General features: G+C 47.0%; 1 protein-coding gene across 1 annotated transcript in view; it reads right to left on the bottom strand.

The window, feature by feature from the left end:
• Positions 1-11,076: 11,076 nt before the first annotated feature.
• Positions 11,077-26,819, bottom strand: part of LOC143810077 (transmembrane 4 L6 family member 4-like) — a 42,525-nt gene continuing 26,782 nt past the window's right edge. The window contains exons 3-5 of the mRNA XM_077292963.1: positions 19,158-19,294; positions 13,755-13,944; positions 11,077-11,344 (exon numbers count right to left, since the gene is read on the bottom strand). Coding sequence (XP_077149078.1) covers positions 11,327-11,344; positions 13,755-13,944; positions 19,158-19,294 — 345 coding nt within the window. The 3' untranslated portion in view covers positions 11,077-11,326. The remainder of the gene's footprint in view (positions 11,345-13,754; positions 13,945-19,157; positions 19,295-26,819) is intronic.

The raw sequence follows: 26,819 nt of genomic DNA, 5'->3' as shown, positions 1-26,819 counted from the left end.
AGCAGCTAGACACACGGCAACAACAACAAAAAAAAATTCTCAAGGTTTCTTTTCTCCTGCTTCTGCCATGCAATTAACACTTTTATGGCCGGCTGTACTGTTATGATCCTAAGTGGCTGAGGATCACAAATAGACCAGCAAGTGAATAAACTTAGGACAAGCTCTAGGGAGATGGTAACTGGACTGATCGCAAATCTGAACCTATCCAACACAACTAGAGGTAGCCGGTGAACGTGCCTAAAAAATTCCTAGACGTCTCGAGCCAGCCTGAGGAACTAGCTACCCCTAAAGAGAAAGAAAGACCTCACTTGCCTCCAGAGAAATAATCCCCAAAGATATAGAAGCCCCCAACAAATATTAACGGTGAAGTAAGAGGAAGGCACATACATAGGGATGAAATCAGATTCAGCAAAAGAGGCCCACTAGTTCTAGAAAGCAGAAAATAGAGCAGGGGTCTATGTGATCAATAAAAAACCCTTACAAAATATCCATCCTGAGATTTCAAGAACCCACGCACCAACTAACGGTGTGTGGGGAGAAACTCAGTCCACTAGAGCAACCAGCAAGCGAGGGAATCACATTTTTAGCAAGCTGGACAAGAACACATGATAAACACTGCTGATCAAAAAATGAGCAAACAAAACTTAGCTTGTCCTTGATGGACTGGGAGCAAGGTATTCAGAAGGAATCTGAGAAGCACTGATTACATCGACAGCCGGCAACAAGTGGAAGTGAAACAGAGCTATATAGGAACCTCCCAGAGGATAACGAATCAGCTGATAGCCAGAGACCAGCAGGATAACAAACAAAGCCACCAGGGGGAGCCCAAAGCAAAAGTCACACCATACCACCAGTGACCACAAGAGGGAGCCTGAAAACAGAGTTCACAACAGTCCCCCCCATTTTTGACAACCAGCCTTGCTAAAGCACACAGCTGGGGGCTGGTATTCTCAGGCTGGAAAGGGGCCATGGATATTGTCCCCCAGCCTAAAAACATAAGCCCACAGACACCCATCTATTAGGTGCTCCAATTCTGGAGCTTTGTCCTATTCTTCCCACTTGCCCTGTAGTGGTGGCAAGTGGGGTTCATATTTGTAGGGTTGATGTCACCTTTGTATTGTCAAGTGACATCAAGCCCACGGATTACTAATGGAGAGGCGTCTAAACGACACCTATCCATTACTAATCCTAGAGTTACACTCGATTCGGACGCCCCGCTCATGCATAGCAAAACTCGTAGAATCATCAGGCAACCCTGGCTAACCAGCCTGACCAAAAACTGAGATGGGCTTCCAGGATCGCTGAACAGCGATGGAAGAAATCTCGTTCTGCTGAGCACTTCACTACATACAAGCAGTTCCTCACCAGCTTCAATTCTGGAATGTGGTCCCTCTTTTCTGAGCTGGAAATTACATTTAAAAGCTTCCCTAGGCTGGTGTCCACAGGTCGGGACCTGGTTCTTTGTCTGCCCTTATTCACTCACTAAGGTCAACTCTGACACATGGTAAGGTTTTTAATATTAGACAGAGTAGGACCATCCCGATCAGTGTAGGATGGCTTTTATGCTACTTTCGATCAAAAACAGTGTTACTAAGAACTATTTGTTTGTTAAATGCACTTTTGCTGTTTACTTATTAAGTTACAGCAGGGTTTATTGCCATTTTTCTTCTTGTAGGTTTTGCATGATACAGGTATGACTAGTTTCAGCTGTCTAAAACCTGTATGCCCATAATAATAGCTCAAATGAGATGACAGATTCCCTTTAAAGGAGTTGTCTGGACTCAGACGAAACGTCTTCATTCATGTGACTGCATAAAAGGAATTTATAAAGTTTTGGTAACGTGCTGAATACACTCCTGTGCTTCTTCCAATTGTCTTCTATTGAGTGAAGTCAGCTGAGACTAGTTGGCACATGACATATATAGTATAAAGATGGCTGACAGCACTCACTTATGTAGGGCGCTCGTTCCAAGTCCAGGGAACCTTCCTGGGTACAGCATATATTCCAGAATAGAAGGACAGCGCTCCAACCAGGTGTTATAGTCCAATAAAAGAAGTCTTTATTTCAGCCATGATAAAACATCAAACAGCAACGTTTCGACCGATCAACCGGTCTTTTTCAAGCATACAACATGGTGTTTGGGGCTGCCTCTAATAGTGTGGACACCACGCAGGGAGCCAATATCCACGTTAGAGCCTGACAATATCCGTGCAGCATCGTCGTCAGTGTATGAAAAAGTCATGGCAGTATCAGAGTCACCCTTCTCTGCATTAATCGTAGCTAGTTTAAAAGAGTTCCTACCCAGGATATGGTTTTAATGAGCCGAATATCAGCATAGAGAAAGATCAATATAGATTGATCACTAGAGCAGTTTTGTATTGTATGCTGGCGTCTCCTGGGTAACCAGTCCGAGTGGCGGTCACGTGAGGCCGGCGATGGGTGGTGCAGAGGCGCGTCACGTCAGGGCTTTAACCTGATCATGTGATCGGGCGCGGCTATGACGTGGAGCGCTGATGTTTACATTTCGGCGCCGGTGTCTGTACCTGCGACTCGGTGCTGATGCCTGATTGGAGAATGCCGCTACTGATGTAAGTACACTGCTTAGAAAAGCAAACTAGATTGGTGATCAGGATTCAGCGATACTATATTAAGGGGCCGGATTGGCTAAATCTGGAAATCGGCGCCACCGTTCCTGATTGGTAGGAAGCCTAGGAGGAAGTTCGGTTTATTGGCTGTCGAGCACCATGGTAACAGAGACGCAGCGTACAGCTACACAGAAATTGGAAGATAAACATCACAAGTTTGCACATTTGCGGATTGATTAATGTATTTATTTATATGGCGATGATTTGTGCTTATTTTATCTGTATATACACATTTGTCTGATTTTTGTTTTATTTTTTAACATTTGTATAAAGATATGGATAAGTGGGCGGGCACTGGATAGTGATTGGCTCCCTGCGTGGTGTCCACCCTATTTAAGGCAGCCCCAAACACCATGTTGTATGCTTGAAAAAGACCGGTTGATCAATCGAAACGTTGCTGTTTGCTGTTTTATCATGGCTGAAATAAAGACTTCTTTTATTGGACTATAACACCTGGTTGGAGCGCTGTCCTTCTATTCTGGAATAGTTGGCACATGACAGTCCACTCACAAGATGAATTGCGATAGTGTGCACATTGCTCTTTGTTACAATTCGGCAGTCTTCATTCACATAGAGTGACTGCAGACTTTTCTTCTGAGACTGGGAACTCACTGATTTTGGTTGGCCGGTCGATCATCTATTATATGTGTGAGCTTATATGTTGTGGTGAGAAGCCTTAGACAGGTTCCTTTTGATCCTTTTGTTTTTCCAGAAGATAAACTGTTGCCAGAGGTGTCTGGAAAAGGCTTACTCCTCACTGTCTATTGAACAAACATGTATGCTCGGGTGTGCCGAGTGTGCATATGCATAGGAGAAAGGTAGCTGTAGGTCAATCAAACTGACAGCTATATCAAAACCATATATCGATATGATATGGTGTTTCCTGAGAGTGCTTGAATTGAAATCTTGACATAATCCAATCATAAATTCCTGACACAGTTATCAATGCACAGCTGCAGGTACTGTGTATTTATTATTATACTTGAGTTTTGTGGAATTACCCGACCAGGAGATTCCTACAGAGTAAAATCTTTAATGGATAAAACACACTCACATATACCCTCACACAATACAATTTCTTTGTACACTATGTACCGGTATAATTTCATAGGACACTTAATTACAGGTAATCAAAGAAAGGAGAAGAAGCAAGCTTGTGACTATTTATATAAAAACAAATAAATATTACTCCACTGTTCTAATGTGTGACATGCAGGAGTCCTCCAGAGAGGGACGTAATGAAGAAGTGTCAGTATAGTGAAAGATAGATTGGGGATCCAAGGTCACGATCATTAAAACACAAGCAACTTATTAACAAGCTTCTGGCGAAGAAAAACAATGGAGCGGTTGTATTCTGCAGCCCCATGTAAATGTAGGGGACTATTCATGCTTCCAACAGATTACAATTGTTTGTGGCAGAAAGGATTTGCAGAAGTAGCACAGCTACTACTGGACACACAGGGATGACACACTGACGGTAAAAAAGGACACACGGACCAGACCCTGATGACACATTGATGCAATTCACGTACGTGTTTAAATATGGACGTGTGAATGAGGCTTTATGCAAAGTTGTGTGTCCCATTTACCTTTTTTTTTGCTATATTCAACAGGACTTTTTTCTATGGTGAGCAAAACCTCTGCAAATTATCCTGCTAATCAAGCTTACAGATTCAGCACTGGACAGTGAGTGTGAATAGTGTTCAGAGCCAATCCTCTGTTTTCTACAACAATGGACTGGGCATATTATCATTTTTTTTCTCTACATGCAGTTTCAGAAGCTCTACATTTTCTCCCCACAAATTCAAATGATTTCTGCCTCTGCTTTCTTGATATGTTAGTCTAATTTCTATGTATTTTTTTTATTCAAATTTTTTTAACATCAATATAAATATCAGATTTCCACCTTTTTTAGGCATAAGGAGCCACTAAGGAGAAGTTCCTACAATGAGTCCTAAGTGAGCTGTTGATGCTGTATATTTTTGGAAAGCAAACCTGTGCCCATTTTACTGTTCCCGCAAAATGGACAAGATTCATACAAAATGCCCACTGTACTTTTTTTTGCATAAACTGACCTGTGGTGCATTTTTGAAGTCCACATGTCAGTATCTCTTGTAGGAAAGCCAGTAGCTTAGCCAGGGGCAAGAGGGTGCAGTCACCCCAATCCCTGTGCTTAGGGGGGCCCACCACGGGGCACCCACCCAGAGCTACCTGATCCTTAACTCTATCGAAGTGGTTAAGCCATGGCTGCCCAGCATGCGGCTCGCTGCCGGGTCCCTTATCACTGTGTTCAGATGTATTTACGTCTCTTATATGTGAAAACGGCCAAGCAAAACTGTAGCACTGGGAGGTAGGGGAGCGTTCATCATCTCCCCGCCATGATGTGCGGTGGAGTGATGAGGTTGCACACTGCTGACCTCATCACTCTGCTGCTGTGATCACTGAGCCACAGAGGCAGCAAGGAAGCATTGTGCTAACGTATTAAGGGTCAGTGGGGAAAATTGTGAGAGGCTGCACCTAACACAGATCTAACACAGTCCGCTCTGAAGATCTGCATTGGATCCAGAAGCAATTCCTGCTCTCAGAAATCACAGGACCGCTGCAACCTTTGATAGCCTGCACTGGTCAGGTGAGTAGAAGAGAGAGTCATCAGATGGCATGCATATTAGCCCCTGTTAAAGGGTAAGTTCATCTTTCTGCACACACAGCATAGCTGATTTTGATCTGCTAGCTTCATCCCGACACTCGGCGATCACTAGGACAGGAGAAGGAAGCACTGTAATTGCTCTTTAAACTGCATACATAGTGATGTTCATCAGGAAGGCAGAGATGGTAATAACCCAGCTCTGCACTCTCAGAAGGTCCCCGCTTCTGTAGCTGCATGATATCCTGACTTAGGCTAGGTTCACATTTGCGTAGGGCAGAGCTGCGGAGGGCTGCGTAGTTCCTCCATTAAGCCCTGCCCACTTCTGCACCTCTTCCATTCAGCTCCGCCTACATCAGCATGAGTCCTGCATACCTATCTTTAACATTGGGTACGCAGGCCATGCGAATGTATGCGGATGCCTCCGCATGCATCTTTATAACGCTGCACCAACCGCAATAAAATGCAAGTGCAGCGCCCCAGAGTCCTGGTCGTTGCAGTACTGTGGCTCCGCCACTATGGGGAGCTATGGTGCGCCCGATGGCACTGAAGGAGTTCATCTGATCAGGTATCACAGACACCAATACATTTCACAGCCGGGCCTCCGGGGGGAGCTAAGGGTTCTATTCATTAGGCCACTCCCCACCATAGTGGGTAAACTGGGGGTCAGGCAGGAAGTTAGAGGAGAAGGCTGACTGGATTGAACGAAGCAACACCTTGTGGCAGAGGGTGTTGTGGAGGAAGAGACAGTAGGGTCTCTGCCAGGGGTGGGATCCTGGCAGAGGCTTGGCATTGAAAAGAACGTAACGGGTCCGCGCCAGCTCCGGGAAGCGGCGGGACCCAAGAAAGGACTAGAAGCGAGATAGATTGTGCTGAGTGAGAAACGAGATCAAGCAATAGGAGAATTCCAGTAGGGGTCGTGCTGTAAGACCGGAGCAACACCCTACTGAGGCGCACTACCGGTGGCCGGAACGCCGAGGGAGTATTATAACATTCAGCTTCAAGCAATACTCTAAACAGCGGCAGGACAGTCAGTTTAAGGCGGGCTGTCTAACACATATCACCTATGAAGTCTTGGGAGGCAATTGCAGGAGAGGTGCGTCTCTAGGGTCCCGGAAGAACTCCAGGCCTATCCGACAAACGGGTGCCGTTCTAACTGTAACATCAGGAAGGGACGGAAGATTAGAAGAACATCATTTAATCGAGTTGTGAGGGAACTTAAGAAACAGACACAACGGTTGTGGGGTACTTTCCGTAAGCACAGCAGGGGAGGACTACAACACATAGCGCTAAGAAGGAAGGCACCGATTTCCACCTGTGAAGTGAACTCTGGAGGTGCCATTGGACCGGCCGGACTTGCGCAGCCTGGTGAACCGTATTCTGGACTGAGGACTCAGAGATCTCCAGTAAAGAGGTAAAGAGACTGCAACCTGGTGTCCTCGTTATTTACCGCGACCTGCACCCCACAACTGCACCGTTACAACACCACTTATTTCACCGGACGTCCCCCCCACTGACAGACAGGGCCACGGACCGGGTCTAGCCACCGTGACAACCCCAGGACTGAGACCCAGAGGCCCGGCTCCGGGTACCCCTCGGCCCTGCGGCGGTGTGGGGGCGCTCCAAACTTGGCGTCACGAACAGGATCTACTTAAGCCTGAAGAATCAGGTCATGTGTGCCTTGGAACTGTGATTTACTGTGCTTGGACTGTACTTTATTGCAAAGACTGTGTATTGCCACTTGCCGCCAAAAGTTCCCGCCAAAACCGCCGCCATTACAGCGCTAAGAGGAGCGCAGGAGAAGAAGAAGGGCGTGGAAGTGGGCGTAGACAAGCTGGAGAGCGCGAAAGACAATGGCCGCCCAGTCTAAATATCTCGGCCCCTTGAGGACGTGTCCGTCAGCAGCCGAAATCCGCCTCCTGATCCTCAATGGTGGGCAGAGACAGAGAAAACGAAACCGCCCACGAAGGAGAGAGCGGGAAAAGGACCAGGAAGAAGAATTCAGCGACATGGAGGACGCCATGGCCAGCCGCCCGGAGCCGGAGCGTGGGGTCGGAGCCGAGGACTCCCCCAGCTACCCGGAGAGGCACCGCAGCCAGACCTCCACAGTTGACGCTGACCTCCTGCAGACCGGAGCGGACGGGCTGATCCATCAACCCCGGCGGATGCAGCTGAGCACTGAGGCCGGGTGGAAGAAGACCATCATCGGGAGCCTCGCCAGACGTCTGTCGGCAGCCTCGTCTGGTCCGGAGCAAGAAAGAAGTTCCAGCGCTCCGAAGCCAGAAAGCAGGGCCCTGCCGGAAAGCGAGATGCTGCAAGCAGAGATGACAACGCCGCAGCACAAGGCCCCGCAACCAGCGTTCCAGACCCCAGCGGAGACGGAGCAGACCGGCACCGGAGGGACCACGTCTGAAGCAGGTATGAGAGACGACCCTGCCCTGATGACCGACACCACCCCAGCGACTGCTAGTGCCACAGAAGCTGACTCCGTTCCAGTGACTGATCTTGCAGCAGCCGCTACCTCTGCTGCAGCCAATGCCCCTACTCAAGCTGCGCAGACCTCCATCGCTGCGCATGATTTAACTGTACATGAGAGACGGATTAACGGCGTTTGTCCAGCACTGGGTGCAACCCTGGACTTCACCCTTCCCGGGCCAAGAGGGGTTAAGTGCCGGGTGCAGCCCTGGAAGCCGTTCAACTAAGCCTCGGAAACCTGAACTGTAAATAGTTAACTGTTTATTTCCTTGCTATTTTGCTGCTAAAACCCGTCCTGGGTTAACTCTTAAAGGGATCCCTTTGTTTACCCGGGATCCCTATTGCTTTTTATTTTTGCTTTCACTTTCGTTTTTGCTTTTTGTTCCACAATATTATAAGAACTGCCGTAATCATGAACAGTGCATGATCCAAACTTTCTTGTAAATAGTTTGCACCTTATTAAAGGCGCTTCCTACTGGTTTTATTTAAAGACTCTTTGCGAAGATACCGTTCTGGAACCTTTGCTGAACAAAGACTGGTAGGCTGAGAAGACGAGCTACCTCAGAAAGACTTGATCCTCTTTTAAAGGGGATGTCCAACAGCGTACTTACGAGAGATACTGTTTTAAGAACAGTAATGCCATGATAATGTTGGAATGAGAAAAGTTGTATGTGTTTTAACTAGTTAAATGTAAAGAAATACTGATGATGATGCTCTGGAAGAAATGTAACTGTTTTGCATATAAGAAAGTAATAATGAAGGTGAGGATAGAAGGTAAACCCTGAGTCCCCATAGAAAGTTAATAATGTGTTACTAAGGACAGAAAGTGAACCCGTGGGGGTTAGTGAGTGACTCCTAATAGGAGCCAAGTAGAGCCGGCTCCATGTTCTCTAATTGGAAGGAATGTTATGTCTATACCATGTATAGTAGAGAAAGGCAGTAGGCCCTGGCTGAATGGGGCGGTCCTGTAAAAGAAAGGAGAGGCAGTAGGTCTGGTGCCATAGGGACAGGCGGTCCTGCAGGTTCAAAGTAAGAGAATGAAGAGTTAACTTGCCCTGTAATGTGATTATGGGAAGGCCTTTAGCGAGCTAGGAGTGTATGTTCCTTGAAGGCAATGTTAAATTATTGTTCATTAAATTGCACTTAGTAGAATACCCGGTTGGGTAATGAGAGTTAATTGTAGCCTGTTGCTATGATATTTAATTATGTTTGTAACGTTCAAGTGTCCTTACCTCCCATAAAGGGAAGCCTGTTCAAGTATACTTACTGTTATTGCACTCAAACAAAACTGTATGTCCTTTTGCTAACTTGTATTGTTGTTTTTCTTCCCAGTCCCGGAGTACTGTGTTTAACCAGGGGGGAGTGCAGCGCCCCAGAGTCCTGGTCGTTGCAGTACTGTGGCTCCGCCACTATGGGGAGCTATGGTGCGTCCGATGGCACTGAAGGAGTTCATCTGATCAGGTATCACAGACACCAATACATTTCACAGCCGGGCCTCCGGGGGGAGCTAAGGGTTCTATTCATTAGGCCACTCCCCACCATAGTGGGTAAACTGGGGGTCAGGCAGGAAGTTAGAGGAGAAGGCTGACTGGATTGAACGAAGCAACACCTTGTGGCAGAGGGTGTTGTGGAGGAAGAGACAGTAGGGTCTCTGCCAGGGGTGGGATCCTGGCAGAGGCTTGGCATTGAAAAGAACGTAACGGGTCCGCGCCAGCTCCGGGAAGCGGCGGGACCCAAGAAAGGACTAGAAGCGAGATAGATTGTGCTGAGTGAGAAACGAGATCAAGCAATAGGAGAATTCCAGTAGGGGTCGTGCTGTAAGACCGGAGCAACACCCTACTGAGGCGCACTACCGGTGGCCGGAACGCCGAGGGAGTATTATAACATTCAGCTTCAAGCAATACTCTAAACAGCGGCAGGACAGTCAGTTTAAGGCGGGCTGTCTAACACATATCACCTATGAAGTCTTGGGAGGCAATTGCGGGAGAGGGGCGTCTCTAGGGTCCCGGAAGAACTCCAGGCCTATCCGACAAACGGGTGCCGTTCTAACTGTAACATCAGGAAGGGACGGAAGATTAGAAGAACATCATTTAATCGAGTTGTGAGGGAACTTAAGAAACAGACACAACGGTTGTGGGGTACTTTCCGTAAGCACAGCAGGGGAGGACTACAACACATAGCGCTAAGAAGGAAGGCACCGATTTCCACCTGTGAAGTGAACTCTGGAGGTGCCATTGGACCGGCCGGACTTGCGCAGCCTGGTGAACCGTATTCTGGACTGAGGACTCAGAGATCTCCAGTAAAGAGGTAAAGAGACTGCAACCTGGTGTCCTCGTTATTTACCGCGACCTGCACCCCACAACTGCACCGTTACAACACCACTTATTTCACCGGACGTCCCCCCCACTGACAGACAGGGCCACGGACCGGGTCTAGCCACCGTGACAACCCCAGGACTGAGACCCAGAGGCCCGGCTCCGGGTACCCCTCGGCCCTGCGGCGGTGTGGGGGCGCTCCACAACATGTTGCATTCGGCGCAGGGCCAAAACGACGCATGCGTAAGCATCCGCATACATTCGCATGGCCTGCGTATCCAATTGGTACGCAGGACGCATGCCGATGTAGGAGGAGCTGAATGGAAGAGGTGCTGCAGTGGCCGGGGCTTAACGGAGGAACTACGCAGCCCTCCGCAGCTCTGCCCTATGCAAATGTGAACCTAGCTATATCTGACATTTTAAGACATTGAGCATTTCATAAGTACCGGTAATTATAAAAAAGTGTTTGCTTTTGTTATTGAGTGGTATTGCAAAGTGCAGACAACCGTGCTTTCAATAGAGATGTGGCTGCAGAGTCTGGAAACAGCACCCTTTTGTCATATACTTGGCTAATAATATCCTTAGGTGCATTGTATTAATACTTTTCAGGACACACAGAAATAGTTTGAGTTGAGTAATTTTCCCTAGAACTACTGGTACGCCATGAACTTTCTTATCTTATTGAGATATCAGGATGTGCAAATAGTGCAGCCTCAAAAAATGGCAATGACCACTGTACCGTAGCTCATAGACAGAAGCCACTCGTGTATCTAAAGCTGGTCATATAAAAGGAGCAGAAATGAATCATAGCCATAACTAACTTCATATAACTCGTAGTGATATCTTCTTTGCACATCTATACAACTCTCGCATAGTAATGGCACTGAGTCCTTGCCAATTCGCTGGGGATGTTCTTTCATATCACAAAATGCTTGTCTTTAATATTATTAGATTATGGTACATTTTACAACGACAGTGATACAAATACAAGATACGTCTAGTCAAAGTCTTACTTTTTATTCAAATAAATACAACAGAAGACGGCGGCCTGTGCTTGCTCCAGTTACTTTCTGCCTTAGTGACTGGAACACATTTGTACGCTTACAGGAGTAAAGATGGAGGCATTCTACTGTCTGATGAGTAAATACAGAAGACATTCAGTCAGAGCGGAGACCACACTCTTCATCCTTTGATATCCTTGTATTAGAGGTACAGGGTTCATTCAGGTATTCAGAGATATTTAGATTTAGACCGTTCCTTCTCCCTGAGTATTAAAAAAAGAAGATAAAATATATCAGTAAAGGTACCGTTACACTAAACGACTTACCAACGATCACGACCAGCGATACGACCTGGCCGTGATCGTTGGTAAGTCGTTGTGTGGTCGCTGGGGAGCTGTCACACAGACAGCTCTCTCCAGCGACCAACGATCAGGGGAACGACTTCGGCATCGTTGAAACTGACTTCAACGATGCCGAAGTCCCCCTGCAGCACCTGGGTAACCAGGGTAAACATCGGGTTACTAAGTGCAGGGCCGCGCTTAGTAACCCGATATTTACCCTTGTTACCATTGTAAAAGTAAAAAAAAAAAAAACACTACATACTCACATTCCGATGTCTGTCACGTCCCCTGCCGTCAGCTTCCCGCACTGACTGTGTCAGCGCCGGCCGTAAAGCAGAGCACAGCGGTGACGTCACCGCTGTGCTCTTCTTTATGGCCGGCACTGACAGTCAGTGCGGGAAGCTGACGGCGGGGGCTGTGACAGACATCGGAATGTGAGTATGTAGTGTTTTTTTTTTTAACTTTTACAATGGTAACCAGGGTAAATATCGGGTTACTAAGCGCGGCCCTGCGCTTAGTAACCCGATATTTACCCTGGTTACAAGTGAACACATTGCTGGATCGGCGTCACACACGCCAATCCAGCGATGACAGCGGGTGAACAGCGACCAAAAAAAGGTCCTGATCATTCCCTACAACCAACAATCTCCCAGCAGGGGCCTGATCGTTGGTCGCTGTCACACATAACGAGATCGTTAGCGGGATCGTTGCTATGTTACAAAAAAGCGTGACGTTGCAACGATATCGTTAACGAAATCGTTATGTGTGAAGGTACCTTAAGACAATGTGGTGTATATATTGTCCATGTTTGGAGAAACTTTGCCGGGAATATTTACTTAAACTACTGATGCCATAAAACTTGGAAGTTCTGGTTACTTAGACTGTCTAATTTACCAGTTTGGTGCCATGTAATCTGCATTCTTATTTACGGAGTACAACAACTGTTCCAGAAGAAAGTAACAAGGATTAGGCCGGTTTTGTGTCTGTGAAACACGAACTCTGCTCAGACCAGAATGTCCATCCTGACTCCAGGATCTCCTGATCTGAGCTAACTGCATTATATATGTGACAGTTCTCTCAGGTCAGGAGACCCAGTGGTCAGACCGAGTATTCTGATCCGAGCACTGTTTGTATGTTACCGACATGTGAAATTAGCCTATCCAGTGACTGCAATTAATCTGGGTCATGGATGATACCATATACTGAACAACGACTCACCATAAAAAAAGAAGGGTTTGAAAATGTTTTGTGCATTTTTTTTTTTAAAGAAGGTCATATTTCCTTGTACAAGTTGAGAACAAATATACGGTAAGTGAAAAACAAAAAGGCCCATAAAGCTTTATACAGGGGTTCAGATCAAATTGCTCTTTCTACGTACATTCTTAGGCCACCTTCACACGTTCAGTATTTGGTCAGTATTTTACATCAATATTTGTAAGCTAAAACCAGGAGTGGGTGAAAAATACAGAAATGGCACACGTGTTTCTATTATACTTTTCCTCTGATTGTTCCACTCCTGAATTTGGCTCAGAAATACTTACCTGCATGCAACCTCTGATCCTAACAAGATCTCCTTCTCCACTCCCCTCTTATTTCCTCTTCCCACAATTGAATACAAGACTTCTCCCGTGCTTCCCCCATACTCTGGAACTCTTTACCCCCAATATATCAGACTCTTGCCTACCATGGAAACCTTCAAAAGGAACCTGAAGACCTACCTCTTCTGAGAAGCCAACAACCTGCAGTAACCACCGATTGACCAAACCGCTGCACGACCAGCTCTATCCTCACCTACTGTATCCTCACCCATCCCTTGTAGACTGTGAGCCCTTGTTTGCAGGGTCCTCTCTCCTACTGTACCAGTTGGTGATTTGTTTTATTCAAGATTATTGTGCTAGTTTTTATTATGTATACCCCTGTTCAGATGTAAAGTGCCATGGAATAAATGGCACTATAATAATAAATAATAATGCAAAATACTGAACATGTGACAGTGACCTATAGTGCAGGGTGACTCTAACCGTTCTGTGCACGCACCCCTGAACTGAAAGCTGGAGCTCCAGGAAGGAAATAAGTTTATTTTCTATTTTTTCCAGACAGCCCACTTTCAGCAAGAAGGCCAGGCAAAATGGTAACACAATACCTGCAGATTAGCCTGATAGCTGCAGGTAAACAGTGTTTTCCAAGGTGAGAGGTTTCCTTTAGCATCAGCTGCAAAGAAACCTTCTCCTTCTGAAGTCACTTTGTACTGTACTATTCTTTTCTGTAAATTAAATCCAATATAGCTACTGTATCTTTAACGTATAGAAGATATTTTGCAACCTCAACGTACCCCACAGCAGGAAGAGCACTTGCAGTCTCCACAAAATGTCCCAATTAGACCATTGATGGCTTGAATAGCACAAAGAACAGCCTGGACTGCGCTCATTATTAGAAGAAAGCAAAACAGTGTCAGGTTCCATGGGACTATGTCCTTTGGGGCTTCACATGTACTCCAGATACTGGGGTGTCCTAGGTAGTTTCTGGAAAACAATATTACGATAAAACATTTAAGTAGCAAAGCGAGTTCTCGTTACCTCAATACTAAATTCATTTTAAGATTAATGGGTTAATCCCAGAATCCATAGCATAGGGGACAACTTAATGAGCAATGGGGTTTTGACCACTGGGGTTCCAAGTGATCCCAAAAGTGAGACTCTGGATTTTGAGTGTGGAGCCCTGTCTTGAATGGAGCAGAGGTGAACATTTTTGACATCCACTCCATTCACTCTCTCTGGGATTGCTGGAAAAAGCCGACAACGTTATCCCATTCTCTCAAGAACAATAAATTGAGCAGAGGTTGAACATTCGCACCTCCTGTTCAATGAAGTCAGGACTCTGCAGAGCCCCATTCTTAGGATCGATGATGGTACCCGCTGTCAGACCCCAGTGACAAGTAAGCTATCCAAGTTTCAAATCTGGAAATAGCTCTTTAATTAGAGCACATTATATCCCATTTGTGCTGTATGGGTTTTATATGTTTTATATAGTGCTGCTTTTTACTAAATAAATAAATAAATTGATTTGATATTCCAGTGTCTGGCAAAAGGAGGTTAGACTCCATTATATTGGGAATATAGAGGGATCTAAAAGGGTTGTCTCATGTCTTATATGGACTTTATAGAGAGTGACCCCCGGAAGGAGAACCCCCTTTATTAGACAAAAGGCTAACAGAGAGTGGATATCACGCTGACAGAATCTGCCGTCCTTATATTTGGTGATTGTCCATTCATGTAATTGGCTGGAAGGTAGTTATACCACTGGAGAGTTGTAAGAAGCTTGTTGTTGTTTGGTTTATTCCAAAGGGTGTGCAATCAAATATTAAGTTGAGGGGGCCAACAATTTTGCCTGGCTCATTTATGGGGTTTTGGGTGAAATGATGTCCAATTTGCCTTTTTTTCTCTGCTTTTTTTTTTTTTTGCGTTGTTACAATGCACACAAAGGAAATAAACACGTGTATAGCAAAACATGTATGTGCAATAATTTTCTGAGAGAAATAGTTCATTTTTTGGAGCTATTTCAAGAGTGCCAACAGTTCTGCCAATGACTGTATCTCTCCAGCTGTACAGTAGGTGAAGAGCTGCGGCACCTGATTTCATTATCTGAACTATTTCCCTGCAGATAGAGCTATGCTTATGGTTCCTGCTATTTGTCCCTCTAATCTGTGCAGCTGCATAGCACAAAAGACATCTCTGCTCTGGAAAAGTGCGCTCCCGTGCAGAGCACCTCAGGTCTCCCCTTTAGGCCGGCGTCACACTAGGCGTAAGACAATACGGTCCGTTTTTTACGGCCGTAATACGTAATTCGCAGAAATGGTCCCAAAATAGTTATCCGTATGTCATCCGTAGGCAGGGTGTGGCAGCGTATTTTGCGCATGGCATCCTCCGTATGTAATCCGTATGGCATCCGTACTGCGAGATTTTCTCGCAGGCTTGCAAAACCGACATCTAATGGATTTATGGGCTCAAATGTTCGGTAAAACATATATACAGTATATATATATATATATATATATATATATATATATATATATATATATATATATATATCTCAATGAGACACATGTATATATATATATATTCTGTATTTATATTTAATTCAGCGCGATATATGTGAAAAGCCGGTAATTCAATTGCCGGCTTTTCATTTCTCCTTCACAAACCCGACAGGATATGAGACATGGTTTACATACAGTAAACCATCTCATATCCCTTTTTTTTTGCATATTCCACACTACTAATGTTAGTAGTGTGTATGTGCAAAATTTGGGCCCTCTAGCTATTAAATTAAAGGGTTAAATCGCGGAAAAAATTGGCGTGGGCAATTAAGGTGACATTAAGCCAGATTAATAATGGAGAGGCGTCAATTATGACACCTATCCATTATTAATCTAATAGTACGAAATGGTTAATAAAACACACACACATTATTACAAAGTCCTTTAATGAAATAAAGACACATGTTGTTGTAATATTTTATTAGACTCTTAATCCACCTGAAGACCCTTGTCACCTGAAACAAAGTTAAAAAAACAAACAACAATATTCCATACCTTCCGTCGTTCTGTCCCACGTTGTAAATCCATCTGAAAGGGTTAACTAATTTTACAAGCAGAAGCCTGTTAAAGGGACACTGTCACCCCCCCCCCAGCCGTTATAAACTAAAAGAGCCACCTTGTGCAGCAGTAATGCTGCAGTCTAACAAGGTGGCTCTTTTAGTTTTTGATTCATTTATTACCTCAATAAAGCGTTTTAAAAATTGGCCACAAATACCAGATATTGTATCTGGAGGCGGTCCGAATCGTCCTCTATCAATCTCCCAACTGCCGTCACTCTTCTCTTCAGGGGCAATGGTCGCCGCCCCCTGAGCGCTGTTGCTTCTTAAATCCGGCGCCTGCGCTGTGCGTGCCTGCCTGGGGCCCGCACTGTGTTATTCATTATGCACAGTGCGGGGATGGGGTTCCTGGGCATGCGCACTGCGCTTGTCAGACGCTCCCCCGGTCCCCCGCCTTCCAGCATTGCCGGAATATACAGGTTTCATTGCCGACGTTTTGAACAGCCACAAAGAACAACGCTGGAAGGGGACCGGGGGAGCGTCTGACAAGCGCAGTGCGCATGCCCAGGAACCCCAGCCCCGCACTGTGCATAATGAATTAGACAGTGCGGGGCAGGGATTCAGGAACAGGGTGGCCGCACTGCCCGCACAGGCGCAGTCAGGCACCCTGCGTCTGAGCTGTGACTGACAATGAAGACTGCGCCTGCCCCAGGCAGGCACGCACAGCGCAGGCGCCGGATTTAAGAAGCAACAGCGCTCAGGGGGCGGCGACCATCGCCCCTGAAGAGAAGAGTGACGGCAGTTGGGAGATTGATAGAGGACGATTCGGACCGCCTCCAGGTACAATATCTGGTAATTGTGGCCAATTTTGAATCAAAAACTAAAAGAGCCACCTTGTTAGACTGCAGCATTACTGCTGCACAAGGTGGCTCTTTTAGTTTATAACGGCTGGGGGGGGGGTGACAGTGGCCCTTTAATGCAGCCGCCCCTGCCTTTAAAAACCTGGGGAATGAATGGAAAGCAGGGTGACCTGTAGTTACCTTGAGTCGCGGTGATGCGCACTCTGATGGATGTCCTCAAGAACTGGAGCCTGGGAAAAGTTCCCACGCTTGAGTTCATATGAGGACATCCAGTAGGGGGCGCATCACCGCAACTCAAGGTAACTACAGGACATTCCCCTGCATTCCATTAATTCCCCGGGGTTTTACACACAGGAGCAGAATTGCATTAGCAAAGCTCCTGGGTGTAAAATGATTTAACCCCTTCAGATGGATTTACTTCGTGGGAATTGACCTGAGCGACAGAAGGTATGAGATATTGTTGATTTTTTATTTTTCCTTTTTTACAGAACGAGGGTCTTCAGCTGGATTAAGAGTCTAATAAAATATTACAACACCCTGTGTCTTTATTTCATTAAAGGACTTTGTAATAACGTGTGTGTGTTTTATTAACCATTTCGTACTATTGTATTAATAATGGATAGGTGTCATAATTGACGCCTCTCCATTATTAATCTGGCTTAATGTCACCTTACAATAGCAAGGTGACATTAACCCTTCATTACCCCATATCCCACCGCTACACGGGAGTGGGAAGAGAGTGGCCAAGTGCCAGAATAGACGCATCTTACAGATGTGCCTTTTCTGGGGTGGCTGGGGGCAGATGTTTTTAGCCAGGGGGGCCAATAACCATGGACCCTCTCTAGACTATTAATATCTGCTCTCAGTCACTGGCTTTACCACTCTGGCAGAGAAAATTGCGTGGGAACCCACGCCAATTTTTTCCGCGATTTAACCCTTTATTTTTCAAGCTACAGCGCCCATATTTATCACATACACACTACTAACAGTAGTGTGGAATATGCAAAAAAAAAAAAGGGATATGAGATGGTTTACTGTATGTAAACCATGTCTCATATCCTGTCGGGTTTGTGAAGGAGAGAGGAAAAGCCGGCAATTGAATTACCGGCTTTTCTATAGAACACGCTGCGTATTTCTCGCAAGTCACACTGCTGGTCCGTGTGTAATCTGTATTTTTCTCGCCCCCATAGACTTTCATTGGTGTATTTTTTGCGCAATGCACCGACAAACGCAGCATGCTGCGATTTTCTACTGCCGTACAATACCGTATATTACAGATGCGTAATATACGGCTGATAGGAGCAGCCCCATAGAGATTCATTGGGACGTGTGTAATGCGTATTTTACGGACGTATTTTCTGCGCTCATACGTCCGTAAAACTCGCTAGTGTGACGCCGGCCTCAAAGTGAACTTGTCAGTAGGATTTTGCTATGTAACCTACAGACACTGTCAGGTTGCCGCTGTTAATCTGATTAACATGATAACTGGGGTAACAAAATATAGATGAAGGGTACATACCATCTGTTAAGAAGAGATTTCAAACATTTTTAAGAATAAAAGAATATATTCTTATTGAAATACATATTAAAAACACTTAACAAAACAGGGGATAGGGTCTCCAAATAAAGAAGGGGAAAACTAGTGCACGCCAAAAGATGAACAGTCTAAGGCTGCCGTCACACTAGCAGTATTTGATCAGTATTTTACATCAGTATTTGTAAGCCAAAACCAGGAGTGGGTGATAAATACAGAAGTGGTGCATATGTTTCTATTACACTTTTCCTGTGATTGTTCCACTCCTGGTTTTGGCTTACAAATACTGATGTAAAATACTGACCAAATACTGCAAGTGTGATGGCAGCCTAAGAGTGAGGAGGTGGGCCACAGAAAAATAGGATGAGAGGTATGGAGGTAGAAGGAGGTGGTACGTATATAACAAGTAACAAGTAATTGAATATACTCTAGATTGTCAAGCAGTCCTTTGAAAGGCTCTGCAAAGATTGCAAGGGTAGTTACTTGTTTATCATAAGTAAATGCTCATAAATAAGACGTATGTGCAAAAATCCCCCATTCCCTAGGTGGTGCCTATCGGCTTATGAGAATAATGAAATCATGAAATGGTTGTATGTTTCCTCGACACAGATGGTAGTACAGTTAGGATGGTGTGCGGCGTTCCCCTCACACTCGACGGGCGCCGTCTCGCTATTGCTTCTTGCAGGAACGTGTCACGGGCCCCTTTATGGTGCAAATAATGTACTTAGGACCTACTCTATGTACTTACCCCCCTTCAAAAGCATATGTCCAGTTTCCAGAGCCTACATCACACTTTGGACCGTTATGTATTCCGACTATGGAGATGATAAAGCTGTAGCCAGCGCCAACAAATCCAATGGCGGCAAAGAGTATAGAAGACAACATCTTCAAAAGCAATAAATAGAGAGACAACAAAGTGAGTATCACATCCCCATTACACTGAGCTCTGGATGCAGAAACTTGTATTACTAACTTACTATTCATACAAGGATTATACCTAAATGTGACACTTTTCTACAATTCTCATATCTTCCCCATATATCCTCTTTCAGAAAACCAGCCCTATTACACAGCAATGTTAGCTGGGTGTCTCTCACAGAGGTTTTACACATAATCATAATGTTTACAGGGTTATCTTCTAGAAGGGTGATCCTCTCTAATTCTATATTCTTTCCCACAGCTGATGATCGTAAATCTCCATAGAATGGTATGTATATAAGTACAGTATATTAAAGGGGTTTTCCCACAAACAAAGTTCAATTTATTCACTACATATTGGAAAAATAATAATTTCCACAATTGGATGTGTTTAAATTAAATGTTCTTGTGCTGAGATAATCTTATAAATGTGCCCCTGCTGTGTACTGTGTAAAGAGGGGGGCTGGAATGGGCAGAGCTAGATGGAGGCCCCCCCATGACTGCGTTGCCATGGGAGGGTTTTTTCCGTGTTGTTTTTCAAACTAATGGAGGGGATTGGCTATAGGGGAAAGGGGGGAGGAGCTGGGGGCTGGGGATCTGGGACAAGGGGGAAAAAGTGCGGGAGAATTAGCAGTCACGAGGAGGAAGTCAGCGTGAAAAGACCCCACAAAGAGAGACCCACTGCACAAGGTTTTTTCAACCCCCCCTTTACCTTAAGAAGATGGATTCTGTGGAGGGCATGATGGACAGGCTGCGGGATATGGCGAGATCGCGCAGGGACGGATGGCTGCAGGAGCAGCTGGCCTACTTGCTTGGGAACGCGGAGGACCAGACCCCCGGAGCGGTTGTCGCCGGAGATCGCTACGCGCGGCAGGCGTAGGCCGCGGAGCCCCCCTAGCCTGCGGAGGCTAGGTGCAGCGGCGTGGCCGACCCGCCCGGCGCCGCCTCCGGCAGGAATCCTGGCCCTCGACCTGCTGGCGCAGCACGGCGTCGCACCACGGAGGCGAGGAGCACGGCGGCCAGGCAGGCTTCGCCGGTAATGCAGGCCGCACCGGAAGTACGGCCTGCGCCTGCGCGCCGGGGATCAGGGCAGGCTGGGAGAGAGCACAGCAGCAGTGGCGAGGCGCTGGAGCGCACGGCCCGGTCAGCGGCAGGGAAAAGGCGGCAGGCAGCTGCGACGGCTGCAGGGGCAAGCATGGCAGTGTCTGCGGACGCAGACACCCGTAGAGCTGCAGGAGGACGGGCGCACGACACACGGAGCGGCAGGCAGAGCAGGCTGCGGGGCATGCAGCCTCCGGATTCTTTGGCTGGCGCTCTACCTGGGGACAAAGTCGGCACATCAAAAGGCAACAGGCTGCGGGAGACTGCTGCTGACGGCAGATCCAGGTCCGAAAGCACCAAGGATCCCCTGCTTCGGTCCCACCTGGTGACGAGGAGGCCAGGGGTGCGGGCCTGGAGCAGCAGGGCTACGACGCCAGGAGCGAGTCAGGGAGCTAGCAGCTGGAGGAGGGAGCGCGGCAGGAGTCTGGATGTCCAGCTGGCGGGGACACAGCACCCGCGCAGCCTCATGAGTATACGTCCATGTCTCGTTTGTCTCAGTCGGGGGGTAGGTTAGGTGAGGTTGGGGGTAGTGGGGGTACGGCAACCACCAGCAGTGCACTGGTGGGGGTAGGGGGCTCTGGGGTGTTGGGAATTAGTGATTTTTTGGCCGGGGTGTCGCATTTTTTGAAAAGTCTAGAAGGGGGAGTTGCGGAGAGGGCTGGGGGGTCACCTCTGGGAGCCTGGTTACAGGGTGTGAGTGCTGGATCGCGGGTGGCGAGCGACACAACCAGGTCAGGGGGGTCAGTACAGGCATTGTCTGCCGGCGTATCGGTGTCGGTTCAGACCGAGAAGGATAAGGGGGATACAGTAAAGTTGGATGACAGGGCAAAAGGGGAGGTGTATGTATGCTTTGAGGGCCCGCTTGGTGCGCATTTAAAAAAGGAGGTGAAAGAGAGGATTTGGAAGGATGAGTATGTGGAGATTTTCTCCCTCCTTCCTTTAGAAAAGTTTAACTTAGACAAGAGTAAGAAGGAGGACAGTAAAAAGGAGGAGGAGGAGAAGAGAAGGTGGCGGTTGATTCCGCAAACCTTCGTTAATTGGCAGCAGGCTTTTGCGATACTGGCTAGCGTCATAGGCAAGAAATTTCCGGATAACTGTTCGGGCCTGTTTTGTTATTTGGACTCGATAGGTGAGGCATATCGTACATATGGGGGTCAGGCGTGGCTGCGTTATGACGAGCAGTTCCGTCAGAGGAAGGCAGTTAGGCCCGAAATCAAATGGGATCAAAAGGATATCGGGCTTTGGTTGAAAGTCATGGCGCCGGTGAGATATGGGCAGTCCTTTCATGGGAGTGGGAGCGCTAGCAACCAGCAGTCAGGACAGGCCAGCGGAGGTCAGGGGGCCCAGGGTGGGAAAGTGAAGTCAGGTACTTGTTGGCAATTTAATGATGGCCAATGTAAGTACGGGAACTCCTGCAAATTTAAGCACGTTTGTTCCCATTGCAACGGGAGCTCCCATGGAGCGTCGAAATGTTTCAAAAAAGCCAAGGGTAAGCCAGGAGTGGGTGGCGGTCAAGGGGGAGACACCAATGAGGCTTCAAAGGATGGTCCCTTATCTAGATACCCGGATCAAGAAAAGGCGGTCATTCTTTTACGAGGTTTTTCTGAGGGTTTTCGGATTCCGGCTCCTACTCATGTGGTCCCCTTTACTACTAAGAATTTGAGGTCAGCAGATTTACATGCTGCGGTGGTCAGCAGTAAGTTGGCAAAGGAGGTGGAACTGGGTAGGATGGCTGGGCCATTTAGTTCATTGCCAATTGAGGGCATGATCATTTCACCATTGGGGGTGGTGCCCAAGAAGGAGCCGAACAAGTTTCAGTTGATCCATCATTTGTCGTATCCAAAGGGTAGGTCAGTTAACGACGGCATAGATGTGGAGTTATGTTCGGTGGTGTATACCTCATTTGACGAAGCAGTGCAATGGGTACGGCGGTATGGAGAAGGGGCTTTACTGGCTAAGACTGATATTGAATCGGCCTTTCGGTTGCTTCCGGTTCACCCGGATAGCATTCCGTTGTTGGGTTGTTGTTGGAACGGTGGTTTTTATTTAGATAGGTGTTTGCCTATGGGCTGTTCGATTTCTTGTTCTCTGTTTGAGACGTTTAGCACTTTTCTGGAATGGGTGGTTAGGGACGTTTCCGGAGTTCCTTCCGCCATTCATTATTTGGATGATTTTTTGTTTATTGCCCCCCCCCCGATTCTACAGTATGCAGGAATTTGTTAGCTACCACGGAGTGGATGGCTGGGTTTTTTGGTGTACCGTTGGCGAAGGAGAAGACAGAGGGACCGGGCAAGGTCTTGAGTTTTTTGGGCATCCTTATCGATTCAGAATGAATGGATTGTAGGTTACCCGAGGACAAACTTTTGTTGCTGGTACAAGAGGTACACAGGATTGGTCGTTTGCGTAAGGTGACTTTGAAGGAGTTGCAGTCCCTTTTGGGGCGTTTGAATTTTACGTGCCGGATTATGCCCATTGGTCGGATTTTTTGCAGTAGGTTGTCGTTGGCAATGGCCGGAATCAGGGCGGCACGTCATTTTGTTCATTTAACTAAGGAGCATAGAAAAGATTTGGTTGTTTGGGAGCGTTTTTTGTCAAATTATAATGGTCGCTCCTTGATTCAGTTGGAAGCCGTGAATAATTTTGATTGCGAAATTTACACGGATGCAGCCGGTTCGGTTGCATACGGCGCGTATTGTGGAGGTCGTTGGAGTACAGGTATGTGGCCAGAGGGAATAACGGAGGCAGGGTTTAACTAAGAACCTTGCACTCCTAGAATTGTTCCCAATTGTGGTGTCAGTTGTGATTTGGGGTGATGTTTTTCAAAATCGGAAGGTCAGGTTTCACTGTGATAATTTAAGCGTAGTCTCTATCATCAATAGTCTAACCTCTTCCTCTCCCCCGGTGATTAGACTGGTTAGGGAGCTGGTGTTGCGATGCTTGGATTTAAATGCATACATTTCTGCAGTACATGTACCGGGTGTTCAAAATTCTATAGCGGATGCTTTGTCTCGTTCACAGTTGGAACGTTTCCGGGAGTTGGCGCCTCAGGAGTGGTATGCCCTTCACGTTTGTGGAAAATTGTTGAGGACGAGGAGGGCGGTTGATTCAATCCTCGGTCTCGAGGTCGACGTGGCTTGCTTACAAATCGGCTTGGGAAATCTGGGAGAGCTGGTCTGGTCAATGGGGAGTGGCTGAATCCAACAGCGACAGGACGATGGCGGTATTGTTTTGGGTGGGCAAAGCAGCTGAGTGGGTTTGGTCCGTCTCGAAAGTGAACAAATTTATGGCGGGCTTGGCTTTTGGTTTTAAGCTGCAGGGGTCGGTCGATGTTACCAAGAACTTTCTCGTTGTGCAGGCCCTGAAGGGTTTTCAGAGTGGGAATGTTAGTGTCGACAAGCGCAGACCCATTTTGTTTAGTTTGTTAGTTAGGTTGGGAGATGTTGTTGGGAGAATTTGTGTTTCTCATTTCGAAGCTGCCCTGTTTAGGTTGTCTTATTCTTGGGCGTTCTTTGGGGCTTTGAGATTGGGGGAGCTGGTGTCCCCTAACAAGGTTAGGGCAGGAGGTTTGCTGGCGGAGGATGTTCATTTCTGGGTAGGAGGAATTTCCTTTTTGATTCGGCGGTCAAAGACTGACAGGTATGGAAAGGGTAAGCGGGTGGTCTTAGGTAGGGTTGATGGATGTTTGATGTGCCCACAGCGCACTTTGGAAGAGTACTGGAGTTTGCGGTCGGTTAGGTTGGGCCCTCTGCTTTGCCACCAAGACTGGACTTTTTTGTCCCGTTTTCAATTTTCGGCGGTTTTGAAGAAGGTTTTGGTTGAGTTGGGATTGGATTCTGGGTCCTACGGGTCTCACTCTTTTAGAATTGGGGCCGCCACAGTGGCAGATGGTTTGGGTTTAGGGACTGATGTGATTAAACGTATCGGGCGATGGAATTCTAATCGTTATTTGACTTACATACGTCATTAGGTGTTTTTTGGACTATGAAGTCTTCGGGTACATATAATTGTTGTTCTGTTTTTCAGGTCGGCCCCCGTTATTGACCTGGATTTTCGGACATTCGTTCGTGTATTGGGGTGCGGCGCGGGCTGACGCCAGGCCGGACGGCAGGCAGTTAGGTTTTCGCCGTGATACGGTTGTGATTCAATGGTTGGGGTTCCGGGGTATGCTATGGAACAAGGTGTTGCCAGAATTTTCCCGGGCCGTGCTTTTGGATAGAGCTCCGGATATTTTGCTGGTGCACATGGGGGGGGAACGATTTGGGTACGAAGCTGGTTAGGGAATTGATCAGGGACATCCGCTTTGATTTTCTGAGATTGTGGGTCTCTTATCCGGGAGTTCTGACGGTGTGGTCCGACATCGTGCCTAGGAAGCAGTGGAGGTTGGCTCGATCCTTGAAAGGCATTAATAGGGCCAGGATTAAACTTAATAGGGCGGTGGCGAAGTTTGTATCCAGGAATGGGGGAATTGCAGTGAGGCATTTTGAGTTGGAGGCTGGGGTCGGTAACTTCTGGAGAGAAAATGGTGTGCACCTGAATGATATCGGTATTGATTTGTGGGCGCTTGCCATGCAGAAGGGCGTGGAAAGTGCGTTGGCTGTGGTGGGGCACTCACGAGCCTGAGGTGGTCAGGGCTGTTCGTGGTTGGTGGGGGGCGGGGTTCTTGGAGTTGGTGATGTTTATTAGAGGAATGTCAATTGGATGGGGGTGGATCTGGCTTGTGGTTGCGGGCTCTGGACGGGGATTGTACTCGGGAGCTTTGGGGTTTTTTGTTCTGCCCTGAAAAAGGGTTACATGGTGCCCTCGAGCTGGTGGTCACGGCTGAGGGTAAAAAAGTGTTGGTTTTGCCTATATATATATGATGCCAGGTGTTGTGAACTCTGTTTCCGGGCTCCCTCCTGTGGTCATGAGTGGTACTGTGTGAGTTCTCTCTTTGGGCTCCTCCTGGTGGCTCTTTTTGTTATTTTGCAGGTTTCTGGCAGGATCAGCTGTCTCGTCATCTGCTAGTTAGGTTTCCTATTTAATCCACCTGGTCCTTCATTCCTTGCCTGTTGCCGTTGTATTCAGTGCTATTCTGATTGCTCCTGTCTACATCCGTTATCAGTCTCTCCAAGAGAAGCTAAGTTCTGTTTGCTTATTTTTGCTCATCTGTGTTCAAGATGTTTCCTAGTATATGATGAGTTTTTGTCCAGCTTGCTAATATGTGATTTCCCTGCTTGCTGGTGCTCTGGGGTGCTGAGTTGCTCCCCCCACATCGTTAGTTGGTGTGGGGGTTCTCGCATTCTCTGCGTGGATATTTTTGCATAGGGTTTTTTACTGACCGCACAGATCCCTTGCTATTTTCTGCTATCTAGCGTTAGCGGGCCTCATTTGCTTAACCTGTTTCATCTCTGCGTTTGTCTTTTCCTCTTAACTCACCGTTATTATTTGTGGGGGGATTCTATATCTCTTGGGGATTTCTCTGAGGCAAGTGAGGTCTTTACTTTCTCTTTAGGGGTAGTCAGTTTCTCAGGCCGTGAAGAGACGTCTAGGATTTCAGGAAACGTTCCACGGCTGCCTATAGTGTGTGCGGTTAGGATCAGGTTTGCGGTTAGTCCAGTTACCACATCCCCAGAGCTCGTCCTATTATTTTCTACTTAGCTGGTTAGATTTGTGATCCTAAGCCACTAGGATCATAACAGCCAGGTCTTTTAGCTCCAAGAACCCTCCCCCTCAAGTTTTCAGTTAATTCTGTTATAATTATAATATTTAATTGTTGTTTGTTAATAAACTGGCCGCTGTGGCCAAAATTTTCCAAAGAATTTAACGTGTTATGTTTTTATTGTATAATTAGTGTTAAATGGGGGGTGGTAGAACTTTGTTTGGTTGCAAGTGGCCGTTTTAAGGGAGAGGTGTCTGGGAAAAAATGTTCCAGATGGGCTAGTGCAGCGCCCCAGAGTCCTGGTCGTTGCAGTACTGATGCTCCGCCGCTAAGGGGAGTGATGGTACGTCTGATGGCACTTAAGGAGTTCACCTGACCAGGTATTAAACACACACACTGCACTTCACACTCCGGCCACCAGGGGGAATGGTTCTATCTAGTAGGCCACTCCTCACGCTCTGGTAAAACTGGGGGTTGGACAGGAAGTTGGGGAGAAAGTAGCTGGGAAGAGCTAGAGAGAGGACCTGTCAGGGGTGGGATCCTGGCAGAGTCCTAGAAAGGGACAGATCGTTACGGAGTTGTGCCCGTGCCTTACAGCGGCAGACTCCTAAGGAAGGACAAGAAGCAAGGTTTATTGTGGAGAAGTGAGGAATGGAAATACAGCAAAAAGGAGATAATACCAGAAGGAGTCGTGCCTCAAGATCAGCAACATCCTTCTGAGGCGCGTAGCCGTTGGCCGGAACGCCGAGAAAG

This window comes from Ranitomeya variabilis, chromosome 2, assembly GCF_051348905.1.
Source record: "Ranitomeya variabilis isolate aRanVar5 chromosome 2, aRanVar5.hap1, whole genome shotgun sequence".
NCBI lineage: Eukaryota > Metazoa > Chordata > Amphibia > Anura > Dendrobatidae > Ranitomeya > Ranitomeya variabilis.
The sequence above is the reverse complement of the archived record's forward strand: the minus strand, read 5'-3'. Positions and strand labels throughout refer to the sequence as shown.